Here is a 27,208-nt window from a genome sequence, read left to right as displayed (position 1 = left end):
CATGAGTAGGGCTCACAAATTTAAATACATTTCCTCCCTATGGAAACATACAGATGGGGACAGGTAAGTTTCCAGAGATTTTTTGTATTAGTGAGACTAAGGGTATTAACTATGTATGTGTGAATGGACTAGTTATTGTCTCGCCTTTATGCTTGTAGATATACCCCTGCTTTAAGTTGTATACATACTGTCTTACCTTGTATATTATTTACTACAAAGGTATGTCTTAATTATGCATTCTCAGTGTATTTTTAATTTTCCTTATTCTACTTATTAATTCTGTGCAGTTCTGATACAATTGATTCTGACAGCTTGATGACTAAGCTCTTTAGTGACGAAACGTCTGATTACCGGAACACCGTCTGAGCACTGAACCACTGGTATATCACAAGTGGACTCTTTATTACTGTGTTTGCAATTGTTCAAGATAAAATCTATTTTAGAAAGAGAAGAAATAAGCACTGAACCACTGGTATAATACAAGTGAACTCTTTATTTACTGATAAAGATAAAATCTATTTGGGAAAGAAACTACTTTTGCCATTTTTATGGATGTTTATTGTTTGTTTACAGACAGTTGGAGATATTAGCTTGCTTCGACAGCAGTAGTCATTGTATCGCCACCCTGTTGTTTTATTGTTCCATCAGTTTTGGCTGGTGGCCCAGCTGTGCCCCTATCTGGACAGGGATAGCCTAACTTCTGTCATCTATGCTCTGGTAACCTTTAGATTTGATTACTGTAATGAATTCTATGTGGGTCTGCCTCTTACAGTCCTTGTAGACATAGGCTTCAAAATGTGTGGTTCAGATCTCAGAAGACTGAGCCACACTTCCGACGTCCAAAGTGCTTCATGTTGATGAGCAAAGACAGAATAATTACTGTACTTGGGACTTCAAATTCTGGCTTATTGGTGAATTTTTGTTTCTGCAGGCTTTGCATGCTGCTAGCCATAAGTGAGGAAAGATGGGGTGGTTTGACTAACTGACCCCAATGGTAGATTACACCCATATACTGACAAAGTCTATAGGACTACCCTGGAATATCCAATAAACCTCCCCACTCAGCCTTTAATGGAAATGGAAAGTATCTCTCCCACGACAAAAATCAAAATTTTATCAGGACAAAAATCTAGAACCTGGAAACTACAGGGAAGCAGATTTCAGCTAAGTGTTAGGAGGGATTTCCTAATGGCAAGACTTGTTCAACAGTGGAAATGCTGGGCTCTCTCCTTCACTGGAGGCATTTAAGCAGTTGTCAGGGGTGCTGTAATTGCATATTCTGCGCTGAAGAGTGGGTCAGACTAGATAGCCACCGAGGTCCCAGCCCACTCTACAATTATTTCATTCTGTGTGAACGCAATGCATTGAAATACGCCTCCAGCTATCAGTTTGTGCTGCGAGAATGAAAGGGGGGAAACACACCCATCTGCGGCAAATTGGCTGACGTTTGTTTAATGGAATCAAAGATACAAGAATGACAGGATGGCGAGAGAAATGCTGTGATGTGGTTTAAAACGTTGTGCGCACCCTTAAATGAACCCCACAGAAAACACCACCAGAAGAAAGGAAAGGTTGGGTTATGTTCGTGGAGGCAATATACTGGCTTATCTGATCCGAGCACAAACATATATACATGCTGTATTTATGAAAGAGATGAAGGAAACAGAATATATATTCTATGGATAGGCGTATGCAAGCTTTTGCATTTCACAGAACCCTTCATCTGGAGGGGACTAAAGTTTTAAATATATTGAGCACGCCGGGTTGCGAGGGTAAAACATGCCACTAATCCAGGGTGTTAAACAACGGGCTGTGCACATGCCGCAATTCCAATCGGGTACAGAAGAACTGCAAAATGTGTTGCTGGATGCACAGTTTAGCTCAAGCCTTTTTTAAAAAAAGAAGTTTCTAGTACTTTTGATTACAGAGATGTGCTTGCAAGTATACAGGCAGTGCTTGATGAAATAAGACATGGTGCTGAGTAAGATACCCAGTGGGCCAGGAGTACAACGGCAGCGCCCTGTCTAGCCCCTTTGATCCTCCCCACAACCAGCAGAGGCAAAGCAAATTAGGCAAAATAAGTGACATTCACATCAATTAAGTCGCTTGCAGCATTCAGCTTTTCTCTGTGCAGAAGAATGTGGATTCTCCGGTGTGTGTGTTTTAGCGCAGAGAACAAACAGTCTAATAATGTCACCCCCTTTCCATTACACCCGATGAAGAACTCTGTGAAGCTGGGATGCTTGCACCCTCCTCCAACCAGAATGGCAACCAGAGTCTATGCTGATCTCCTGCGTTTAGGACAGCGGCCGCCAACCGGACACTCCCCCATTAGCTGTAGCATGTATCCCAGCTCCGATCTCTCCGGAAGAAGTCATCTGCTACGGAGACGGAAGGGGCATAGTCCCTGCAGTCCGTGTTTGCGTAGGGGAAATATTCCGGTACTCTGAAAGCGTCCAAGTGCTGGGAGCCGCAAGACGTACAGCAGCAGGCAGAAGGGGCGTGGTTGTACTGTAACTGGGACTGCTGGTGATAGGGGCTTCCTTCCGACGATGGATACATGCAGCTCTTGGCATCCAGAGGGGAAGGGGAGCTGTAAGAGAGTGGGGTGAAAGGAGGAGGCTGCGGTGGAGAGTAGCTGTAATCAAATGAGCTGGAGGGGTCAGAGGAATCCGGGGATCCAGGACCCTACAGAGAAGGGAGAGGAGAGAGAAAAGGAGGCATCTAAGGGAAAAAGTCAATAATAATTAAGGCTTCAGGCTTCATTTATTGATTCCCTTTAGAGTGGTACCTCGGGTTACATACGCTTCAGGTTACAGATGCTTCAGGTTACAGACTCCGCTAACTCAGAAACAGTACCTCGGGTTAAGAACTTTGCTTCAGGATGAGAACAATAATCGTGTTCTGGCGGCACGACAGCAGCAGGAGGCCCCATTAGCTAAAGTGGTGCTTCAGGTTGAGAACAGTTTCAGGTTAAGAACGGACCTCCGGAATGAAGTACTTAACCTGAAGTACCACTATATATTTCACCTCTTCTCCAAGGGGCCCAAGGTGGCAAACACTGTTCTCCCCCTCTCCGTTTTATCTTCACAACAACCTTGTGAGGTTGGTTAGGCTGAGAGACAGCAACTGGCGTAGGTGAGGTTCACGGCTGAGTGGGGATTTGAACCCATGTCTCCCAAGCCCTAGTCACACAATCCAACTGAGGGGTCAACAAACGTTTTCAGCAAGGGGCTGGTCCACTGTCCCTCAGACCTTGTGGGGGGCGGATTATTATTTTTTTTTGGGGGGGGAGAATGAACGAATTCCTATACCCCACAAATAACCCAAAGATGCATTTTAAATAAAAGGACACATTCTACTCATGTAAAAACACGCTGATTCCCGGACAGTCCACGGGCCGGATTTAGAAGGCGATTGGGCCGGATCCAGCCCCTGGGCCTTAGTTTGCCTACCCATGATCTAGCCACACTATCACACTGGCTTTCTTTAATTGCTTTAACAGAGGCCCCACAGCAGGGCTCCATAAGAGCAGCTGTGCTTCTCCCAAAGCTATTTACAGCTTTCGGCAATTTCTATCCTGCAGTCGTGCTCTTACTTTCCTGCTGTATAAATCCCCCAAGCATACGGGTGCTTTGTAGAATCCTGATCCCCAACCCATAAAAACTGAAGTGCAATTACCAGGCTTTGGTTGAGGTAGGGAGGGCCTAGTTGGAAGCTGTCGGGCGAGCAAGGCATGTTGCCCTGGGTAGTCCCCATAGTAGCATCCAAAGTTAGCTCAGTTTGAAGGCAGGAATCAACCAGCTGCTCCAAGTAACTGGGGATCTCCTCGCAGGCAGTGCAGTTTTGGAACTGCCAGGGTTGTACGCAGCCAGACGAAGAAGAGGCAAGTTCTGTGTCTACGTAAGGGGCTAAGAGAGGAAGGAGAGGAGAGAACAAGACAGTAGGACGCAAGGACAAACAGCTGTCATTTTAGTTATGTTACATCATTTAGATGATTTACTGTATTTTTTTGCTCTATAAGACTCACTTTTTCCCTCCTAAAAAGTAAGGGGAAATGTGTGTGTGTGTGTTATGGAGCGAATGCAGGCTGTGCAGCTATCACAGAGAAGCCAGAACAGCAAGAGGGATTGCTGCTTTCACTGCACAGCGATCCCTCTTGCTGTTCTGGCTTCTGAGATTCAGAATTTTTTTTTCTTGTTTTTCTCCTCCAAAAGCTAGGTACGTCTTGTGGTCTGGTGCGTCTTATAGAGCGAAAAATACGGTATACGCTCCCTTTTGCACAAGCCAAAGGGCAGCCGAAAGCAAGCAAATAAGAAAAGGGAAAAAATCCATAAAAATAACACAATTCTTGAAGAACACATGACAAGTGTAAGGTTCGACACAAGGCAGGAACAATCAGCTGCACAAATAGGAGATGGGGGACACCAGGCTTGTCAATAGTACACGTGAAAAGGATATAGGGGTCTTAGCAGACCACAAGCTTTATATGAGTCAACAATGCAATGCAGCAGTAGCAGAATAAAAAGCAAAAAGCTGATGCTATTCTAGGCTGCATCAACAGAAGGATAGTGCCCAGATCAAAGGAAGTAATAGTACCGCTCTATTCTGCCTTGGTCAGAGCACACCTGGAGTACTGTGCCCAATTCTGGGCACCACAATTTAAGGATTATTGGCAAGCTGGAAGGTGTGCAGAGGAGGGCAGCCAAGATCTTCAAGGGTCTGGAAACCACGTCCTATGAGGAACAGTTGAAGGACCTGGGTATATTTAGCAAGGTAAAGTAAGGTTACCAGACGTCCCCGTTTCCCAGGGACAGTCCCCAGATTTACAAATCAGTCCCCTGACAAAATCCTATCATTCCTACTGAAGTTGAAAAGTTGATTCATTGGGGGGGGGGGGGAGATCTGGTAGCCTTAGGGTAAAGAGGAGACTGAGAGGAGATATGACCACCATCTTCAAGGGCTGTCACGTGGAGGATGGAGAAAACTTGTTTTCTCCTGCTCCGAACCAATGGATTCAAGTTACAAGAAAGGACTAAACATCAGGAAGGACTTTCTGACAGTAAGAGTTCTTGCACACCAGGAAGGAGCTGATGTAAGATGTGAAAAGATTAACCCCCCCCCCCTTGCTGGATTAACAGGAAGAGAGAGAGAGAGAGAGAGAGAGAGAGAGAGAGAAGAAAGGGATGGGAGAGAAAGCAAGCCACTAAACTTGGTCCTTTAGTTCCTTTTGGGAACAGGATTGCTCTATAGGCCAGCACCAAACTGAGATGAAGAGGCTGCCAGGTGGGGCGAGGACATCCTTGCTGGCTTCCCCCTCGTTGTGTCCTCCTCTGCATTTAGCAAAGTTCTGATTGGCTAGGTTCCTAATTAAATACCAAGTTTAGGAAGTCTGGGAAAGAAGTGGGATGTGTTTTGGGAGAAGAGGGGAAAGTGGGGGGGGGGAGAGGAAAAAAGGCACTCTCTCTCTCTCTCTTTTTGTACCAACCTGCACAGGGAGGGGAGAAAGACTCCGTGAACTGGACATTGTTGCCACTGCCTTCTCCGGAAACCTGAGAACACAAGGAATAAAGCAAAGCACAGCTGGGTGGTTCTCCATTTATAAAGCAGAAGGAATTCCTTGCCTCCTTCCCTCCCCCCTTCCTTCATCCCCTTAACACGGTGGAGGTAAGTCCAGGCTTTCTCTCCAAGAGGAACATGCAGGGGGTTAGCAATGCAGGTTGATTCTGCTTTTATCTGTGTAAATTGAAGTTGTGGGCATGTTATAATAATAATTTATAATAATTTATTATTTATACCCTGCCCATCTGGCTGGGTTTCCCCAGCCACTCTGGGCGGCTTCCAACAAAACACTAAAATACAATAACCTAGTTAGATGTTAGTTAGTTGGTTACCTAACTCATAAGATGCATGCTCCCATATAAGAAACATGCAATTCCTGAAATCTGTTAAGAACGCACTATTTTGCCATGGGACAGGCTCTCAGCGTTTTTGGTTGGTTTTTTTTAAAAAATAACCTGCTATCAACATGCCTGTGTTTAGGGTGAAGCGCCACCGAGAGCAGGAAATATTTTTTAAAAGTTACTGGAAGGTCACCCCTATTTGCAAAGCATTCCCCCGCTGGAATTTACAACCTTGCTTTGTTTGATCACAGTTAAATCCATAAAGGCAGGCTCTGTAACAGCAGCTGTTCCAACTGAACTCCAGAAGTCTAGAGCCTAGACACAAGAGTTCACCTAAAAAGGAATTCGAAGGCAGCTCAAAACAAGTGGGATGGGTCTTCCACAAACAGGGGTTCTCCATAAGATGAACGAAATTTTTCCCCAAGGGGGGGGTGTTTCACAGTCCCTCCACTCCTTGCCAGGTTTCGACTCAAGTGAAATCCGAAGGCAGTTTCAAACACCCAAAACGATGTTGAGGAAAGCCATCTGAGTCACAAAGAAAACTAGTGAAATTTCTCAGATGAGATCTTGCATGTTACAACAACCCTCTACCCACTGGTTTTAAATATTGGGGAGAGGTCCCTCTGGGATTGCTATTAATCTGTGTATTTACACTAAAAATTATTTAACTATTTATAACATTCCATTTTTGACACACAATGCTTAGGACACTCCCAAGGCAGCTAAGAAACTTTTTTTTTTTTTAAAAAAAAAAGCAGAAACAGGAATATGAAATGGCATTAAAGTCTCAGGAACAAACATGAGACAGCATCATGAGCCACTGTCAGTAGAAACTGAGGAAAGCTTAAATTCTTTCCTGCATGAGGAAGGATATGATATGAAATGACAGGTGAGCAAATCTATCAATTTTTATTTCTCTGTTTCTCATTTTTCCACTCTTAAACACACATTTCCACATCAGCAAGCAGATTCTTTTTTAAAAGAAGTCTGTGAAAATTTGTCTGCATTTTACTGCTAATTTCATCTAATACACACATTTTTGCAAACAATTTCCCCTAACATAAAGCATTTTTGTATGCTCTTTTAACGTAATATATGCATTTTTATGCACACTTTATCGCACACACATTACTCGATAGAAGAAATGCACTGCCAAATTTGAGGAAGTGCAAATTCCCAATGGTGATTTTGTGTTTCAGTTTGCATATTGTTCGTGCCCCAATACATAAAATCTCTTTTGCCGTCTCTTCTCTCCCCTTCCCTTGCAGGCTGCCCGCAGGATCATCTAACAGCTGCCTTGCTTGTGTTCTAAAACCTCCTGCTTACAGTAGATAAGAAAGCGACTGTTGTTTTCTTACAGTACAGCTAGAAAACTAAACTACATTCACACATTTTTATGTCATCAGAAGACGTATCTTCACTAGGGTCATTTCAGTGCTGAAGGGATTGATTCTCTCTCTCACACACACATACTTCCCAGATTGCCCAGTTTCTTAGACAAAGGGCAAATGTCTTTTCCAAGGAACAGCAACAGGTGGGTACTAGAGTTAATCTGTGAAGGTGGAAAACAGCCCTCCAGTGATGTGAACCCGGAAGCAGTATTTGGCTGGCTCTTTCTTTATGCAAATCACTAAAGCAACATAAGCCAGGGGAGCTCTTTGCACATAGTGCAATGTGCTGTGTGTGACTGCTTGATCACTCCTCCTCTCAAAGAGCAGTTAACACTTTCCCACCTTCCTGCAATGGCAGAGGCAGGGAATCTGGGCTCAGCCGGTGCAGCCATTGATCAGGGATGATGGGCCACGTAGTCCAATATCATCTGGAGGTCCTCAGGTTCCCCATTCCTGAGCTATAGGATGCTCTGTTACACCATAATCAGCATTTGAGCCCGATTAGCTACACCTTATGGGACGTGGGTTGCGCTGTGGGTTAAACCACAGAGCCTAGGACTTGCCGATCAGGTTGGCGGTTCAAATCCACGCGATGGGGTGAGCTCCCGTTGCTTGGTCCTTCCTCCTGCCAACCTAGCAGTTCGAAAGCACGCTAAAGTGCAAGTAGATAAATAGGTACCGCTCCGGCGGGTAGACGGTGTTTCCGTGTAGTGCTCTGGTTGTTTTGTCATGCTGGCCACATGACCCAGAAGCTGTACACCGGCTCCCTTGGCCAGTAAAGTGAGATGAGCGCCGCAACCCCAGAGTCGTCCACAACTGGACCTAAGTTTCAGGAGTCCCTTTACCTTTTTTAGCTACACCTTAACTCTTGTTGGAAGCCGCCCAGATGGGCGGAGTATAAATAATAAATTGTTATTATTATTATTATTATTATTATTATTATTATTATTATGAGATCACAGGCTGCACCCAAGTAAATTCCTCTCATCAGATTAACAGATCTAAACGACCCATGTCCATTAATTTCAATGGGTCTACTCCAAAGATGACAAATGTTGGAAACTCAAAAGTCTACGCACTCTTGCTTTGTAAATTTAACAAATGGTAACACAGGAAACTACATTATATAAGGTCAAACTATTTGCCTATCTAGCCCACTATTGCCCACTCTGACTGGCAGCGCCTCTCCAGAGTTTCGGACACAAACCCTTTCACATCATCTGCTGCCTGATTCTTTCGGATGGTGATGCCAGGGATGCCAGGTGATGCCTGGGTCCTTCTGAATGCGAAGGTGTTGCAGCACTGAGCTATAGCCTCCCCACCCTACTCGCACCATTAGAAAATGGGAGTTGTAGCTTTTTTTAAAAAAGAGAGAGACCATGTAAGACTAGCCATGGTTTAAATTGCAACACAGGGATGGGTGTAACCTGGAATCTTGCGTTGGCCTAACATCCAGAGTGGAGGCATCAGAGAGTGACAGAAACACCCAGGTCTCTGTGTCATAACCCTCCCTGATGCTTTGGAGCAGCAACTCAGCAGAAATTCAAGCACAGTCCCGAAAAATTCCACCTCCACAGTTTATGCATTGCAAAAGCTGGCTTGTGGTGCCACATCCAGACTGGTGTGTCTGGAGCAGTCCTTCAGCAATGAATTCACCCCCCTCCTGCCTCTTTCTTCTGGACCAAAAACTTCCACTTTCTGCAACCCACCCACAGAAAGGAAAGGTCCTCTGGTTGAGATGTTAGAGCCCAAGTGTTGCATGCAGAAGTCTCCCTGTATCTCCAGATACAGCTGCAAACCTGGAGGACCACTGCCATTTATTGTAGGCAGGGCTAAGTCAGACGGACTAATGGTCTCTGCATAATACAGCTTCCCATGTTCTGATGCTAAAATTAGCAGATTAGGTTTTCATTCTTATCGTTTGTTAAATTCCCATGCCGCCCGTCCTCTGAAGATCACGGGGCAGTCCACAACATAAAAATACAAAAGGCGAACTCAAAAGGCGTAAGAACACAAAAACAAACCAATAACCCTCCCCCCACAAAGACATTTTAAAGGCCATAGAATGCTAATGTCAATTGAAGAGGAACCTTTTTGCCTGGTGCCTAAAGGTGTCTAATGAAGGCACCAGGTGAGCCTCCCTGGGGAGAGCATTCCACAGACAGGGAGCCACCACAGAGAAGGCCCCGTTCTCGTGTTGCCACCCTCCAGACCTCTCGTGGAGGAAGCACACAAAGAAGGTCCCCAGATGATGATTGCACTTTGATACTTGATTGGTCAGAAAATACTGGTCAAAAATGTCATGCATTAATTTATGAGAACAAAGAGGGCACCTTATAGCTGGTTTACAGATAAATGTTCAATGCTTGAGGGGTGATTGGTAGTACAGTGGTACCTCAGGTTAAGTACTTAATTCGTTCCGGAGGTCTGTTCTTAACCTGAAACTGTTCTTAACCTGAAGCACCACTTTAGCTAATTGGGCCTCCTGCTGCTGCCGTGCTGCCGGAGCATGATTTCTGTTCTCATCCTGAAGCAAAGTTCTTAACCTGAGGTACTATTTCTGGGTTAGCGGAGTCTGTAACCTGAAGCGTCTATAACCTGAAGCGTATGTAACCTGAGGTACCACTGTATGTATGAATGAACTACTGCAGGAAGACTTTCATACGGCTTTGCATCAGCTCCAGTACAATGTTTCTTCTATAGTCAGACCCAGTCTAAACGAGCAATAAACTGTTACTGGGCTGCACCACTTCAGATTGCAAGTGGAGGGTGACAACGGTGAATGCTCTTGCGTATATTTTAATCCTTGCAATAGAAAGCTAATATGCTAAGGAGAAGGGTTCTAAGCCCCACATTTCTCACTGACAAGCTAGTTTTCTACATGCAGGGTTTGGTAGGAAAGGATTCAAATGCACCGCCCCTTCAATCTGAAGTGGTGCTATGTGGGAACAGCTGTTTCACGATCCCAGGTTCTAGTTCACACACGTTCAAGTGTTGCACAACCAAGTGGCATGGTGCAGGCCACGTCACTAATTGAAAGGAAGAAAATAACAAGTGGTTTATTATGATGATGCAATTGGCCACAACTGTGGAAGAGGAGGAGGTGCTTACGGCTTCATCGGCCACAGCCTGCTTGGCTCTTCTCTGCTGCAGAAGCTCCTTCACTGTAATCTTGACTCGGACACCTTGATAGACCTTTGGTTTTCCTAAAAGAATCAATTTAACAATAGGATTTTATATTCTGAAAAGTAAAAAGTGAGTTTAAGGTTTACCAGCTCAGAGTCATAAATTGCTTAAGCAAGTGATTCTACACTTTAGGAATTAGGAGACTTGGGTTCTAATCCTGACCACGCTACCTTGAAATATTTCCTCCTTTACAGGGTTTACTTACCTCTGGGTAGCAGGGAGCTGAAAGTCATGCTGAATTACAAAAACAGGAAGTCAAAATAAACTTGTAAGGGGAAAAGCCTTAAAATGTGGTTTGAGCCTTTGCATGTTTCAGTTGGATTTTTTACATCAGCTTGAGCACAACATAGCATTTATTCTTATTCTTATTACACTTTACATAGCACCCTTTATCAAAAGATCACAGGGTGGTGTACAACATTGTGTATGTTTACATTTTAATGTTTGCATAATTGGTTTTTATACCTGCAATTTTAAGTTACAGTAGTGTTATTGGCTTTTATCATCAAACTACCTAGGCACCTACTTTGCCATTAAGCAATATATAAATAATAGCAATTTATTATTAAGAATAATAACACTCTGAAGTAAATCCCACTTAGTTTGCAACGCCACTTTGGCACTTATTGTCTTGGCTGCAATTCCAACCCTACTTACCTGGGAGTAAGCTCCACTGACTTCATTGGGGCTTGCTTCTGAGTATATATAGTTAGCACTGCACTGTTAAATGTTCACCATCATTCCCTTATACTAAAAACTGTATTTGTGTGAACATTTATCAGACTTTCATGGATAACATATAAATACTTTAGAAAGAGAGGGTCAATGGCAGACTGTTGGATGAGTGGAATGATCGAAAGCATTTTTTTTTTTTAAAGGAAAACTTGATGTCAGTATATATCTCTCTGAATATATTATAGATAGATTCTTTATTGTCATTACACAAGTGCAACATTGCACAAAGTGCAACGAAATTGGATGCCATCCCTTAAAACAACAAAAGCAAGACAACAACAACAACCAAACAATTGATGGCGTCTTCTGTGGATCTATTTGCTCTGTATGCAAACTGGTAGTTGTCAAAAGTTGATGGAAGACAGGAGATAATGTGACGGCGCACCAGTTTCTCAAAACACTTCATGATGATTGGAGTCAGTGCAACTGGTCTATAGTCATTCAAACTACTGATTGTGGATTTTTTAGGCAGAGGTGGATGGCCTTGTAACCATTCCTTAATTTGTAAACACTTCCTGATAGAATGCATGTTGTCAAACATTTGTCAAATAAAGCTTCCCCCACCATGAGTTTAGAGTTCGATAAACCGATTAAATCCAGATTACACTCAAGGCAGTCTCATTCCATTCTGGTCAGTAAGTCTGAGGAATCTGCCCCCACCGCAGGGAGGGCGCTCAGTATCTTTTTGTCATGCCTGATGGCCCTGTCGTGACCCAGTAGGAGTTCCCGTTCATGTAACAGCAACTCAGTTTTGGGAACCCTCCCATTTGATTCTCACGGGGAGGGCGGTGGCAGAGAGGAGAACACATTTCAGCACGACTGGGGAGACGCAAGTAGAATTTTAAGGCTGGAAGATTATCCTAGAAGCTTACTGCATAACTAATGGGGTGTCTCCAACGAAGTTCTGCTCCGAGTGGGCCTCCCGAAATCAATAACCCTAAATGAGTTGCGCCATGTCTGTTAATGTCAATGGGTTGACTTACAGTCTGAATAGGGACCAGCGTTGGCTACAACATTGGTGTAGCCAAGAGGGGGCAGGGGGGCAGCTACCCTCCCCAATCAAGTAAAACAATAGAAATACATAACTGACCAATCACGTTGGCTCTGCCCCTCCCCCCACAACAAAAGTCCTGGCCCCCCCAACAAAAATCCTGGCTACAGCCATGGGCTACACCCCGATATTTTGCACCCTATTTTTTCTTATAGTAACAAAGAGCCTTGGTTATACTGTGATCCAAGGCTTCATGGGCACGTCTATTTAATTCTGCATTCATAACACTTTGTGCTCAATATGGGGCAGCTATGCGCAATCCTGCTTTCAGGGCGCACTGCTTCATTTCAGATCGGTGCATGTCCCATTGCTACTTGTGGTTCTTCCCCCAAGCAGAATGACGTGCGGACAGCCCAGTATAAATCCACCACTAATACGCTATCTGTTTCTATTGCTACTTTAAACTAATATTTATATCATTTTATGTGAACTGCTCAAGAGATTTTTTTAAAAATAAAATTAAGCGGTGTGTTTGTCTTGATAAATAAATACCCAAAGTCATTAAACAACAAAATACAGCTGGTCATTAAACAGTAGGAAGTGAGCGCTGCACTTATACAGATACAACTAGCACTCTTCCCAACAGTAAAAGGTAAAGGTAAAGGTACCCCTGCCCGAGCGGGCCAGTCTTGACAGACTCTGGGGTTTGTGCGCCCATCTCACATCTATAGGCCGGGGGCCAGCGCTGTCCCAACAGTAGACAGTCGTTATTAATGGTGCAATCCTGTGCGGGCTTACCTTGGAGTCAGCCCCATTGAGCAAAGTGAGACCTACTTCCTAGCAGACATGCACAGGTAAAGGTAAAGGGACCCCTGACCATTAGGTCCAGTCGTGGCCAACTCTGGGGTTGTGACGCTCATCTCGCTTTATTGGCCGAGGGAGCCAGCGTACAGTTTCCAGGTCATGTGGCCAGCATGACTAAGCCGCTTCTGGCGAACCAGAGCAGCGCACAGAAATGCCGTTTACCTTCCCGCCGAAGAAGTACCTATTTATCTACTTGCACTTTGACGTGCTTATGAACTGCTAGGTTGGCAGGAGCAGGGATCGAGCAACGGGAGCTCACCCCGTCGTGGGGATTCGAACCGCCAACCTTCTGATCAGCAAGTCCTAGGCTCTGTGGTTTAACCCACAGCACCACCCGCGTCCCTAGCAGACATGCATAGAATGACAGAATCCTGGAGTCCTGGAAGGGACAAAAAGGGTTATCTACTGCAACCCCCTGCAATGCAAGAATCTTTTGCCCAATGTGGGACTCAAACCCACAACCTTGAAATTAAGAGTAGCGTGCTCTATTGACTGAGCTACCCCAGTTGCATGTGCTTATGCTGCCTGGCTGTGAATTCCTTGCAACCGGGGTGTCCCTAATTCAAACCTCACCTTTGCCATAGTTCCACCTGCTTACTCTAGCTCACGCTTAGAGGCTGTGTAAGCACATCGAAAGCACACACCAAGAACCCTGGGAGCCCCTCAGAGAGATACCCTTAACAATCTACAGTTCCCAGGATTCTTGGGCAGTGGGAGACATGCTTTAAATGTACGATGTGTACACAGCGTTAGTCTCAGTCTTTCTCACTCCCATCCACGGGGTGGGAAGAATGATACCAGTCTACATTACAGGGCTCTTGTGAAGCTTGCCTAGGAGAGCAAATGTGAAGGTCTTCCACAACGCTCAAAAAGTGCTATGCAAGTGCTATGTATTAAACAGCCAAACAAGCGATACCTGTCCTGAGAAAACAGAAGCATCAAGTTTCAGCCAACAACGTTCAGTGCTGCAGCTACATAATGTTAGATTCTGGATTTAATGGTCTTAACTGGGCAGGACAGTTTGCAGGGAACGGAGGGGTCCTTAGGTAGTAATGCGTTACAGATTGATTTCCAGGGATGGTCAGTGAGCCCCGATACAGGTTTTTTTGGTGGTGGGGGGCACCTGCTCATTCTGCTTAGGGGACCACAGGCATCTGTCCAGTATCCTGCCCTGACGAACAGCACTGACAATTCCTAGAATGAGTTTGCCAGATGAGAAGCTGCAACAATTTTATTTCCCTGCAGAGGTTTGGGAAACAGAGCAGGGGGAGAAACCTGGGTAATTCTTGTGCTTCTGGCACCATCTGAGACCATGCCATTCCACTGCAAAATGCCTAAATGTATATAATCAGTGGCAGTATTTTTTTATTTTTATTTTCAGGAATGTATCTTGTGCCAGGGGAAAAGGAAAACGAGAGGCCTTTCTTTTACTGGAACTCACTACTATTTTCAGTGCTAGCTGGCCTTATTGGGTGGAAGTACCACCACCACCACCCCCCAAAAAAAACCCCAGACTGAGTTGCTTCAAGATTCTGTGCAGCCTTGCTTACACTGAGTGCAGTCATGATGCGGGAGTACGAATGTTGCCATCAGGCTAGGATTTTAGGAAATTTACACACACACACACACACACAGCAAGGTTGCGTTACCACATTTTGGTGGAGTAGTACCGTATTCACTCGAATCTAATGCTCGCCTTTTTTGGCCAAATTACATTGCGAAAATTAAGGTGCATATTAGATTCGACAGCACATTTACATTCGCCAGCAAATACCTTTTTTGGCTTCAAAGGTTCTGAAAATTTAGGTGTGCATTACATGCGATGGTGCAGTAAGACTCGAGTAAATTTATACCTTTTATCTAAAGAGGTGGGCCCCTGTGTAAGTCCAAAGTACAGTATAAAATTACCCAGCTGCACCACAGAGCAGTAGTAATCTGGTTATGGTGACATTTATATCCCACCTTTCCTACGATGAGCTCAGAAAGTACACACTTCTCCCCTTCTCCATTTTAGCTTCACAACAACAACAACCCTGCGAGTTTGAAAACTCAGTGGGCTTCATGGTGGAGAGGGGATTTCAATCCTGGTGTCCTAGCCCCCACTCTTACACCGGTGGTACCCACCCCACCACTGGGCGTGACGCCCCTTTCTGAAAAACCAAAAACTTATATGGCTTCTAGAAGATTGGCCGGCTCAAAGTGTTGCAAACATGCAGAATGGAATTCCGGAATCAAGGGTCACTGTCTAAAGGAAGGGTGAAGAACTTGTGCCCATCCAAATTCTCTGGGGCCTCCAATGTACATCACCCCTTACCATTGGCCCTGCTGCTGAGACCAGCAATACCCAGAAGCCAGTGTGGTATACAGTAGTTGTTGGTGTGTTGGACTTGGACCCAGGAGACCTGGGTTCAAATCCTCGTTCAGCCATGAAGTTCACCTTGGGCTACTCACTGCTTCTTAGCTTAGGGTTGCTGTGGGGGTTAAAGGAGGAGGCGGAGAATCGTGCCTGCCACCTGGCGTTACCAGGAAAGTGGGTTGGATATAAATGCAATCAGTAAATAAGTTCATCCCTTGTTTTTTTAAAAAGCTACCCAGATGGGTATGCAAGGCAAGCACTCAGAGGTGCTTTTGAGCAGCTGCAACTTAGAGCATTGCATGGGGCTAGGGGAGACTCTCTGCCTGCAACCTTGGAAAGCTGCTGCCTGCCAGTGTCTAGACAACAGCACACAAGATGGGCCAATTGGTCTGACTGAATATAAGGCAGCTTCCTTTCTTCCTATTGTGGGCTGGATTCAATGCTAGAGCTGACCCACTGGAATCAATGAACCTAAGTATGTCAGGTCCAATAACGGCAAGGGGTCTACTCTTAAGACCAGCACTGGGTACAACCCTGTGTAATTCTTTGCACACCAACTCTGTAAATTGTAGTGGGCCTCTAAACTCAGCGGTAAGTATGGATGAAATGGGTTCTTCTGCCCAACTTTATGATGTTTTCCTGCTACTCCATATCTGCCACCCACCAACCACCTACACTAGAGCCGATTCCCACGAGGGAGAGGAACAACTGGTGTCTGGCCAGCTCCCTGAACTGTCCCTTTTGCACAAGGCGCGCCTATGTCACAAATGCGTTTATCCCCAATCCGATTTAAATGTCAGGGCTTGCGGGGCCGCCTAGGAAGGGTAGTTTTGCAGGAAAAGCCTATTCACTCTCCGCAGCTCAGAATCCTGCCATTTCATGTCTCTGGGTGGTGCAAACATCTCGCCCAAGAACCCTTGCTTTCGTGAGTAAATCCCGCGTTTGCTTTGGGAGGGTGTGTGTGAGGGAGCTTTGCATAGGCATCTGAGGACTAGGAAGTGGGGGGGGGGGGAGAGAAGAAAGCGGTGAAATTTGGAGAGGGGGGCTCTGATCCCTCCCCGCTCCTCAAAAATAAGAAAAAGAAGAGCAGGGGGGGACAGATGGGGAGCGGGCTGCTGCAAGCCGTTTGCAAGCCGATTCCACGGCACGCCGAGTTCGACGGGGCTTACTCCGGAGTAAGCGCGCCACGGATCGGAGCCCTGCGCTAGGCTGGCTGCGCCGGAGGGAGCCTGGTCCGGGCTTCCCTCGTAAGCGCCGTGAGTAACTGCGGGCCGCCGCGCTCCGTTCCGCGCCTGCCTCCTGTCCGCGCCGCCGGCCAACAGGCCCGCGCTCCGAGGCCTGCACGACCCGCACGTGGGAACGGGAAAGCGGGTGGGGGCAGGCCGGATCCGCTCCAAGGAATCTCCCTGCGGGTGGCTCCCGAGGTCGGGTTAGGAGGGACCGCAGCCCTCTTGCTCGGGAGTAAAGGTGCCGCGCCATCTCCAGCCAGGCTCCTTGCCAAAGCGGCGGGCGATTCCTCGCCTGCCAAGCTGCCCTTACTTACCTGGAAAGAAGGAAGCGCCGTGGAGCACGGCGGGGGGTGGGGCTTACTTCCGAGTAAAACGTGGCCCGGATCCGGCTTCGGGACTCCGAAGTCAACGTGCACAGCAATTGCAAACTCTATACACGGTTTTTGATAGCTTGCATTTATTCCACCCCCCGCCAAAAAAATAACAATTGCAACCTTGTGCACGTTGGCTCCGGAGAAAGAGCCGTCGCAATCCAGGGGACTCGCGTGCAGCGCGATCCTATGTCTGTTTACTCGGAAGTATCCGGCTTCTCTTCCCAACCGACAATCTCCCTGCCCCTACTTTACACCCCACCCGCAAGAGACCCACCTGAGGTACCCATTTCCTTCCACCTCGCATATCTGCCTGCCTCCCCAAGCCGTGCACGGAAAGCGTATATTGCGCGTGGGAAGAATGGAAAGCGATCGCGCGTGGGGAGCGCAGCGGGGTTTTTTTTCTCCGCGTGGATTTTCTTGCGCGGCAGCGCCGCCGCTGGACTCAAAAGGAATAGCACGGGGGACCTGTGGGCACAAGCGACCCTTATTGAGCGCCGCACTCCATTAAAAAAAAGTCGCATCTCCCCCCCCCCAACCACCGCACCCCACCCTACTGTATTAGGGGTGCACTCATTTAGCCTCTCCTCTTCCTCCCGGGAAGTGGGGAGAGCCAGGTGGCTGGCTAAGCCCCGCTGTCGTGGTGGGTGGGCTCTGATCGTCCCCTGAATATTAAAATCCACAACTAATCACCTGGCAAGTTACGTGGCTGAAGTCTTAAATTGCACCCCGGGGATGGAGGGGGAGAAATGTTTGTAATTTGGAGATCCGTAGCCCCTGGTTGCCTGGGCAGAGAGGCTGGCTTTGGAGGTGAAAATTCCACATAAGCAATATGTGTTTTAAATATATACTTATACTTATACATATACATATATATATTTAAATGCTGCCTTTCACAGTGAAGTTTGGAGCAGCTGCACTCCAGAACATTCCCAGCTGAGACGCTTCTTTTTCCTGTAGCCCTGTTGCTCTGATGTGTTGTGTGCGCCTGTGCATATATATTTATATATTTATTATGTATATGAGTTTGCATCTGGTTAGATTTAACTTGCATGCACTTAAAGAAACATTGATTTCACTGCATTTTGGAGCCACTGGTGCCCTCCTGTTCTTAACTCTCCCCACCCTTTCCTCTTCCACCCTGTTTTATTTGAAAGCAAACTGTCCCAACAAACTACACGGGTGAGAATTAATCCACCCTCCCCACCAAAACCCCACAAAGAGAGAGAATGAAATCAAACTTACCTGACATTTTCCAGGGCAAGAAGAAGAAGAAGAAAAAGTCTTTATTCTGGGTTGTGTTTTTTTCTCTCTTTACACCCAGGGATCTTCTGTGGACAAAAAAAAGGGATCCTCAGCTGGGCTTCCTAATTCAAGAGGAAAACAGAGAAGAAAACAAGGTTTTTTCAGTTAAAAAATCATTCCAAACCCTTTGTGGAGATCTCGAGTGGGAGACAAACAATATTAATGTTTTATACCTACAGATATAAGTTTGAATTTTTCTCCCCGCAAGCCAAGTATTTAAAACCTCAAGAATCCAATGATTTGACAATCAATGATTGCGCGATAGTTTCAATTTGAATATTCAAAGGCTCCACAAAATGGCCTACCTTTGAGTGAAAAAGAGCATCTCCCCACATAGCAGAGGGTCTGAGGGAATAAAATCCATCACTGCTGCCTCCCTGGGACCCCTGCTTGGGGGACATCGCCCACCTTTTACCATTCTTGCCACAAACAACCCAGATATCCCTGGGGATGGGTGGTATTTTCACGGGAGAGGAGGGCAAGCTCTCCTGCGGACCTCTAATGTCCCCTGCCAGCTGTCGGGGGGGCTCCTGCAACAGGTGGGGGGCCGTGGGGTTCGGGGTGTGCTTTGGGGGGCCACATGTGAGATTTCTGGGAGCGAATATGGCCCTCGGGGGGCGTGGCAGGGCCAGGAAAGGCTGTCGAGGCCTGCAAGGAATGCTTGCTGATGGCAACAGAGCTACAGTCACTTCCACTGGCATTTCCTATTTGTGTTCCCCATTGCATGTGGCTCCCCCACCCCACCAAAGTTTTGTTTCACGTAGACAGATGTGTCCCTCCCTCGCAATACAGCTGTTCTGGTTTGCATTCTGGGAAAGAAATGCATTGGGATCGCTGGTCACCCCCACGCCCGGCCCCAGTTCTCTTGCAGCGGCACTGGGTGTTGTGAGATAATGTTGCCCTTGGATGAAATTTCCCAAAAATTTCACATTGCATTTTCATAATCCTGCCCCCCCCCCCTTTCACGGGGTAGCAGAAGGCCTCAGGCAGGGACAGCTGGGTCAACCAGCGTGTAGGCGAAGCTGTTAATCATCTACCCTGGTTATAATTTGGCCATTGTTCCAGTTCATTTTTTTTATTACAAAAGTTCAACAAATATAACTTGATTTGAGTTAGGGAGTGGTATGGGTTTAGAAATACTTCTTTTCTACTGGCTTTTCATCACTCCATAGCCTCTGGCACATGTAACCTGTAATCCTTTTTTTTAAAAAAAAATACATATATATGCACATATGTACGTATATTGCATATATACATATATATGCAAATCTCCTTAAAAGTACGCTAGAGGGGATGAAAAGACTTCTGAGAGATGCAGGAAAAATCCCTGGATATCTGTTCAAGAGGAGGTGACTTGTGCTTCCCTCCCCAAAAAAGCATATCGATAGTGATAAAAACACTTTGCTCGCAAGAGGCAGAAATTGCATATTTATTTCACAAGATTTATATACTGCTTGATCACAGTAAAACCTGAAAGTGGTTTACAAAGAGAACAAGACAATTAAATTACCAGGTTGTTGTTTTTTAAAGTTAAAAGCGACAATTAAGAACGTTCAGAACATTTGCTTGGGGTGGAGGACTTGACTGAGAAGCTGCCTCGCCTTCTGAAGCGAGCATTTATTAAACAGACACTTTTGGATTACTGCTCAATCATGAACACATCGCTGACCCGTAGCAACAGCTAGTGTGTTGATTTTTAATGGAAAGGATGCCAGATCTCAAGACAACTGCCCAGAAGCCTTGCTTCTCGATTCCAGATGTGCCGAGAGTAGGCTGTGATTGCTCTGGGGAAGAGAGGCATTCTGCACGTGCTCAGGGACACCCTTGTTGCTGTTACTTGGATTCTTCCAGGGCTGCATTCTGCCATCTAAGGCAGAACATAGACCCATATTAAGGCCTGATAGCAATACTGTTAACCTTCTGTGCCAAAACTTGGGTACTCTGAACTCTTGGATTTTTAAACAAAGGAATAACATTTGAAAGGAAGAAAAAACAGAAAACAAAAGGAGCTTGAGTTCTGTCAAAGGAAGCGAGTGTTTTGTTTGGATCACGACAGATCTGTCTAATGTTAAAAGAAGCGGAGACTTCTTTCTTCCCCTCCTCTCATAAATCACCTGTTTAAATTGGATAGCTGCGAGTTGAGTTGATTGGTCTATATATGGGATATGCTGTTCTTTCTCTTGTTGATTTAATATTCATAGTCATTTTTTTCAAACCGCTTCTTTTTACATTGGGGAAATTAAAAATTCTGGTCAAGGTACCATGACGCTGCCTTGATGTATGTATTTCAAATTCATATTTTCAAAAAGTTCAACGCTTGACAGGTAGAGGGAGATGGGAAAATATAGCTGAATTTTTGTTTAAGTAAAAGGTGTGGCAGATTACTTGGGACAGTTTTCTGAGTTTGAATGCTAATTAATTTATGGGCTTCAGAGATGAGAAACGAAACCAACCCACTGGGATGGGTTGAAAAACAGATATGTTTTGATCTCCAGTTTTAGAAACATAATCGAATATCTCGCGAGATGATGCAAAGGCCTTAAGAGCTGTAGCTCGAACATTTATTTGGCCATTGATGCTACAATTTAGAATCTACATGGTAGCCTCTAACGCAGGAATCAAATGAAGACAGAAAGCGGTAGCTGTGAATGGACTGGACACAACCATTAAAAAAAACCCAGCCACATAAAGCGCCATTTTCTGAGTTGGCCATATTCTAAGGTTGCTTCTAGATGACCTGGTTATTGAGCACTCAACACGATTCGTTTGCACAGAGCTTGGGGGGAGGTTAGATAATGGCCACATCCATGCCATCCATTTATACTGTCATGGCTTCCCCCCAAAGAATTCTGGGAGCTGTCATTTCTTAAGGGTGCTGAGAGATGCTAGGAGGCCCCTATTCCTCTCACACAGCTACAATCTCCAGAGCTTCTGAAGAGAGATTGGGTTGCTAAACCACTGAGAACTGTAGCTTTGTGAGGGGGAAAGGGGTCTCTTAACAACTCTCAGCAAATTTTGAAGGATGTCTATGTTTCAGTTCACTTTCCTTTTTTTGTCTTGGAAGGTGCAAATTATGTGGGTTTGCCTTTAAAGGCAAACTGAATTGAATTTCTCTTCCACCCCTCACCTCAACATGTCATTTTTTAAAAAGTTGTGCGTTTTTAAAAATATAGACCACTTTTACGTGATAAAAATATCTCAGTGTAAAATGAGCACTTACCAGAGAGTAAGGGCTTCTGAAGTTCTGTCAAGCATTGGAGTAAACATGAGTAAGGTTGTATTTCAGAGAAATAAACTCTAATTTTTAACCCCAATATGCATTTGGGGAGTTACATTTTTTAAATTATTTTTAATATTATGTGAATCTTGCCTCTTTTCCTTCTCTCCCCCTTATCCTCTTTAATTAAAAAAACAAACAAAAGGGAAAAGCTGTGGTCACTGCTAATCCCAGGGTGGGGGTGGGGTGTGGACAGCCCAGTTCTGGCTTGTGCCCAGACTGAGACCAGCTTTGCTGTGGCTGAAATGAAAAATGACATTCTGCAAGTATCTTGAACCATTTGCAATAAAATAAGCGAGGACACTCTGTGTTAACTTGAGTTGAAGCTGGCCACGTTAATTCATCATCATTGCAGCCCCATGCTATCCGGATAAACAGCTTCCTATTAGTCTGTTCATGGGGCAAGTGCATTTGGAGGTTGTTGTGGCGACGCTGTATTATCAGAGTTTTATCCATTTACAAAGCACAGTTTTATTGAGGGATGGGGAACCTGCGGCCATCCAGATGTTGTTGGGTGCCAGCTTTCATCAGCCTCAGCCAGCATGGCCAATGGTCAGGGATGATGAGAGCTAAGAGTCCGACAACATCTGGTGGGGCCAAAGGTTCCCATCCTCCCTATTTTACAACAGTCCTTGGAGGTAGGCTAGGGTGGTAGATTTATCTGTGGTAAATCCATTTTGAGGGTAGGAATCACATCAAGGAGGTACCTGACAACAGGACCAAGGTCACCCATGAAGTTTCATGGCTGAGTGTAAATTCAAACCCAGCTCCCTGGTCCTGGCCTGATGCTCCAACTGCTGTCTGGTGTCAGTTAAGGATCTAGGTGGTCCAGTCCTGACACTCAGATCCTGCACTGTTAGTCTACAATCCTATGCATCTTTTTTTTTGGGGGGGGGGATACTAAGTTCCACTGAATGCCTCAGGGCATACTTCCAATCCTGCAAGTGCAAAAACCACCCCTCAAATTCTCCACTGGCTCAGTATTTGCTTGGGGGAATCTGGTTATGAATTGCAAAATGCAGCGCTGTTTGTTTAGCATTAAAAGATCAGGGAAGCAGTACATAAACAACAAGATGCAAAATTTGAAAATGGTACTGTGATTGAGCTGAAGAACATATGCATCAATACCAAAACAATTAAACAACAGGGTAAATGTCTGTCAGAAGATGGGATAGCAGCTGAAAGACCATCTCAACTCATTAGTCTTACTTAATCCCATCCGGTTGAACCAGCATCCTTGAGAAGATTGATAACACCACACTCCTGACGAAATGCATCCTTTACTGGCTGATGAAAGTTCTTTGGGGCTGTTTTGTCACTGGAAGATTGTAGGTGTCGTTTCCAAGCCAGGGGAGTCCTCATCAGAGGAGGCCCAGAACGCCCTGGCCTTACAGCGCTCCGTGGCTCAGGCTCCATCTTGGGGAAGGAGCCAGAATTCTGCAATGAGGATGAGTCTCAGACAGATGGTAACCAAGCTCTATCTAGAGAAGTGCCTGTCTGGAGCAAAATTCTTGGGGGAAATCCCCTCCTCTCAAGGAGACCTCTGGAGAGAAGGGAATTGATACGAGGCAGCTGCCGGTGGGGTGCAGTTCCAGCAGCTCCTGCTCAAAAAAACCCCCGGTGCCAGGCTGGAAAAATGTCTGTGTGTGAGACTCTAGCACAGGGCCTCCCAATTCCCATTCCACGGAGCTAGTCCAGGAAGACGCCATTGTCAATACCCGCCCTGCCCCAGATATTGAGTCCATCAGAAGTTGCACAATTTAAAATGAACATTTAAAGCGCTCTTTGGCCAGGAAGGCTCCTGGGGCAGCTTACAAGATAGGTGGTAAGATCATCGCTGCCATCAGGGTTGCAATGTAAACGACGTGGCACGCATTGGAAAAGGGTAGAGGGAGGGAAGAGGAAAAGCTTTTTTAAAGTTGGAAGGGTGGAAATCCAACTGGAACTTCTTTTTTTCTGCAGCAGAGACCTTTGGTAAAAGAGGGGAAGCACCCCTTCCATGGTCATGCTGTCTCACCCTGTACTCAGAGGGGACCCCCCAACTGTGCAGAGCAGTTTGGGGGGGGTGCTGGGCACTGTCAGGGGGAAAGGGATCCCCTTCTGCTAGCAGATAGCTCCACCAGATCAAAGTTCTGACAAGGACCCCCTGAAATGGAAACCGTTCGGGTACCCTGGTGGAATGGTTGTTGCTAGGCAACCATTGAGGGAGGGGCCAGTGGTGGCTAGCATGTCAGCAGTGGCGACAGAAGGGCTTCCTTCTCTCCATCATGGACCATGTTGGAGCCCACGTGGTTTGGGAATCTGTTAAAATCAGGAGGCAGATTATAGGAATTATGAAGTCATTTGAGACTTGGGAGAAGCTTCTCAGCTGCCACATCTCAGTTTTCAGTTAACCATTAAAAAAAGACAGAGGGCCATAATGTTTGCTGACTGGGAACAGTTATGGACCGCAGGTATGAAGTTCACGGCATGCAATGCCTTAAGAGAGAATATTATGAAAATGGTATACAGGTGGTACATGACCCCAGTCAAGCTTGCAAAAATCTATCATTTGCCTGATAATAAATGTTGGAAATGTAAAGAAACTGAAGGTACATTCTTTCACCTTTGGTGGACGTGCCCAAGGATTAAGGCTTTCTGGGAGATGATCTATAATGAAATGAAAAGGGTATTTAAATATACCTTTCTGAAGAAACCAGAGGCCTTTCTCCTGGGCATGGTCGGTCAAATGGTGCCAAAGAAGGACAGAACTTTCTTTATGTATGCCACAACAGCAGCAAGAATACTCATTGCAAAGTATTGGAAGACACAAGATCTACCCACTCTGGAAGAATGGCAGGTGAAGGTGATGGGCTACATGGAATTGGCGGAAATGACTGGCAGAACCCGAGACCAGGGTGAAGAGTCGGTGGAAGAAGATTGGAAGAAATTTAAAGACTATTTACAGAAATATTGTAAAATTATTGAATGTTAGAATGATGTCAGAATGAAATTAAGTGGTTCTAGCAGTAATGTTATAAAGGTGTATGAAAAAATGGATGGTTAATAGGTGAGAATTTAAAGTTATAATATATTAAGTTAAAGGACTAAGACAAAAACAAAGAGGGAAAGGAATTGCTGAATTAACCAGTACAAAAAAAGGAGGTGAGAGGAGGTCAGGGAAGTAAGGAAATGAAATGTAAGATATGGAAGGATAAATTTGTTTTTAAGTGTTTTTTCTAATTTTTTTATACTTTGTATTTTGTATGTTTTTTCTTTTTTTCTTTTATATTTTTCCTTGTTTATGTAATTTTTTGTTTCTGAAATCTTAATAAATATCTTTTTTTTAAAAAAAAAAAAGGACGGAGGGCTTCTCCAGATAACCTGTATATTCATTCTGATTCGTTTGCACAAAGTTTATACAGAGGCTAGATTATGTCTGATCTTTACTGGACATTCATTTGTATTTGCTTGTGTGGACGATACGTGTCTTGCTGTTAGTCAGTCCCTTATTCCACACTCTGAATGCATTTCTTCTTCATGTTCCTAACTGTGAAACAAAGGTTTTCTATTTGGAGAAATTCGCACTAAAATGCCAGTGAATTTTCTGTTAAGTTAAACTAATTGGAAATAGCTTGCAAGCAACAGATTGGCTTAGGAATTTATATAAGTTAAGTGATGTTTAACATGTACAATTTTGAATTGAAAAGATATAAGGATGTTAATGGACTAAGTTAAGTTTATAAGAATTATGATTTGGAAAGCCGTTATAAGGATATGCATAGAAATTCAACCAAGGGGAAGCGAGGAAGTCGCTTAACAATGTTAATAAGTGTAATTTTAATAAGGTTATGTTTTTGTTTGTTCATTTGTGTGTTTTGTTTGTGTATAATTTTGCGAAACTTAATTTAAAAAATTGGGGGGGAAATGCCAGTAAATTTTCACAATTACTTTTTATTATTTTAAAAAATGGCAAACTGATGTGGAAATATGGAGAGATGAAGTCTTGAATAATGAGAGTCTGAAATCAACAGACTTCCCCACCATTACATCTTCCTTGGTTGGGATTAAATCCAAATCATCCCTGCCTGGAATGCCGAAGAGCAAAGAAAGATGCACAGGGTGTTGTTCCTTAGCTTCCACCAAGGAATTGTGGGAAATTTAAATGGTGTTTAGCCCAGCCTTCCACTATTTAGGACACTTGGAGCAGAGCCCTTCTACTACCAGGTAAGTCTGTCAGGCCTCACGACCAGAGCGGGGCTCCTAAGAGCCAGCCCTGTTTCGTCTGAGTATCCCTCTCATGAAGCATGACAGAAATGTGCACTCTGTATATGTTCAAGGTACTTCTTTATCCGCCTCCAAATGGGGGAGTTTCAAAGCAAGTACAAGAGGTTACCCACCAAAAACACCAACAACAGATACTGCATCATAGCATCCAAAATGTGTTGTTTTTTCAGGATCACAAACGAAGCACTGGTGAGCAGACTTCCAGGATTCAGTTCCTTAAAAGGTTGCTGTTCTGGGGGTGGTGAGAGATGCACTCTGTACATGCTCTAAGGTGCTCTCTCTGTACCAGGTCTGAGGGCATATTTCAGGAAAGGCAGAATATAAGCACAGCTAATTAAGAAGAATTAAAAGTGGGGAGGGAAGTCTGGTTTCTACAACTGGAAGCAGAATGCCGAACTATCTTTGATTCGATCCAAAAGGGCTCCTCCTCTTGTTTTCTTAACAGCGGGCTGAACCCAGCCTCTAGCTATGCTGCAGAGTTCGCCCTTGAACTGCATGTTGCAAGCAAGGTCTGAAAATGAGAGGCCCTTTTCGTTTACCGGGCTATAATCTGCATCTCACAAGTCTGGGCCATAGCTGTCGCGTGGCACCTGCCTTCTTCAACATCCTGCTTTGTCTTGGGGGCAAAGTCCAGGATTGCTTGAATATATACCACATGTGTATAATAGTGTAATTTTCCTCTCTGGGTCTCGCATGGTTCAAGCCTCCTAAGCGATGTGGCAACAGCCCAACGTAACCCTGAGGAGGTTGGGTCAGCTGTGCACATAGCCTGCAGCGATTGGGTTTCCATCCTAACAAGTCGAAACAGGGTTTTGAGAAAGAAAAGAAAAGCGACCAGGAATTCCAAAGTGGAATGTTGAGCAACCGACAGGTGCTGACACCCAAAGCTCCAAACTTCGGCACCCAACAAATCCAAGGAATCAGGCTTTCTGCTATTTGCTCAGATATCTTAAGGCAGATAGCTCCAGAGGTCCTCCAGAGGTCTTGGGCTACATGTCCCCTTAATTAATTTACCGTATTTATATCCCCCCTTTTCCTCCAAGGAGCTCAACGTGGCATGCACGATTCTCTGCCTCCTCACAGCAACCCTGGGAGATGGTGAGTGATGCAAGGTCACCCATTGAGCTTCAAGGTCAGGTAGAGATCATCAGGCCTAGCCTGGTGCTCATCTGCAGAGCAGCATGGCTGGTGAAAGTTGTCTTTGAGGAAGGTGAAAACGCCTGGTCTTACACGAGGAAAACAAACGGGGGTTCCTCCCTTTGCAACAACAAAGATCCTAAATTCCTTAAAACTGTAGGCACCGTATGTGCAAGACAACGGCAACGCAATATTCT

At 45.1% G+C, this 27,208-nt stretch overlaps 1 protein-coding gene across 3 annotated transcripts; it reads right to left on the bottom strand.

The window, feature by feature from the left end:
• Positions 1 to 473: 473 nt before the first annotated feature.
• Positions 474 to 18,366, bottom strand: POU2AF3 (POU class 2 homeobox associating factor 3). 3 transcript variants are annotated; one of them, XM_082201065.1, is made up of 5 exons: positions 18,272 to 18,366; positions 10,406 to 10,500; positions 5,489 to 5,552; positions 3,682 to 3,911; positions 474 to 2,688 (listed from the first exon to the last, which is right to left on the bottom strand). In XM_082201065.1, exons 1-5 carry the CDS (start codon positions 18,276 to 18,278, stop codon positions 2,332 to 2,334), a joined length of 753 nt encoding a protein of 250 aa, XP_082057191.1. In that variant the 5' UTR covers positions 18,279 to 18,366; the 3' UTR covers positions 474 to 2,331. The 3 variants fall into 3 exon arrangements, with proteins under 3 accessions (XP_082057191.1, XP_082057190.1, XP_082057189.1); XM_082201064.1 differs by lacking the exon at positions 18,272 to 18,366 and adding an exon at positions 17,304 to 17,556; XM_082201063.1 differs by lacking the exon at positions 18,272 to 18,366 and adding an exon at positions 16,596 to 16,962.
• Positions 18,367 to 27,208: the final 8,842 nt, after the last annotated feature.

Source organism: Podarcis vaucheri (assembly GCF_965113315.1).
Source record: "Podarcis vaucheri genome assembly, chromosome: 15".
Classification (NCBI taxonomy): Eukaryota; Metazoa; Chordata; class Lepidosauria; order Squamata; family Lacertidae; genus Podarcis; species Podarcis vaucheri.
Note: the sequence above shows the minus strand (reverse complement) of the source record. Positions and strands in the feature narration are given on the sequence as shown.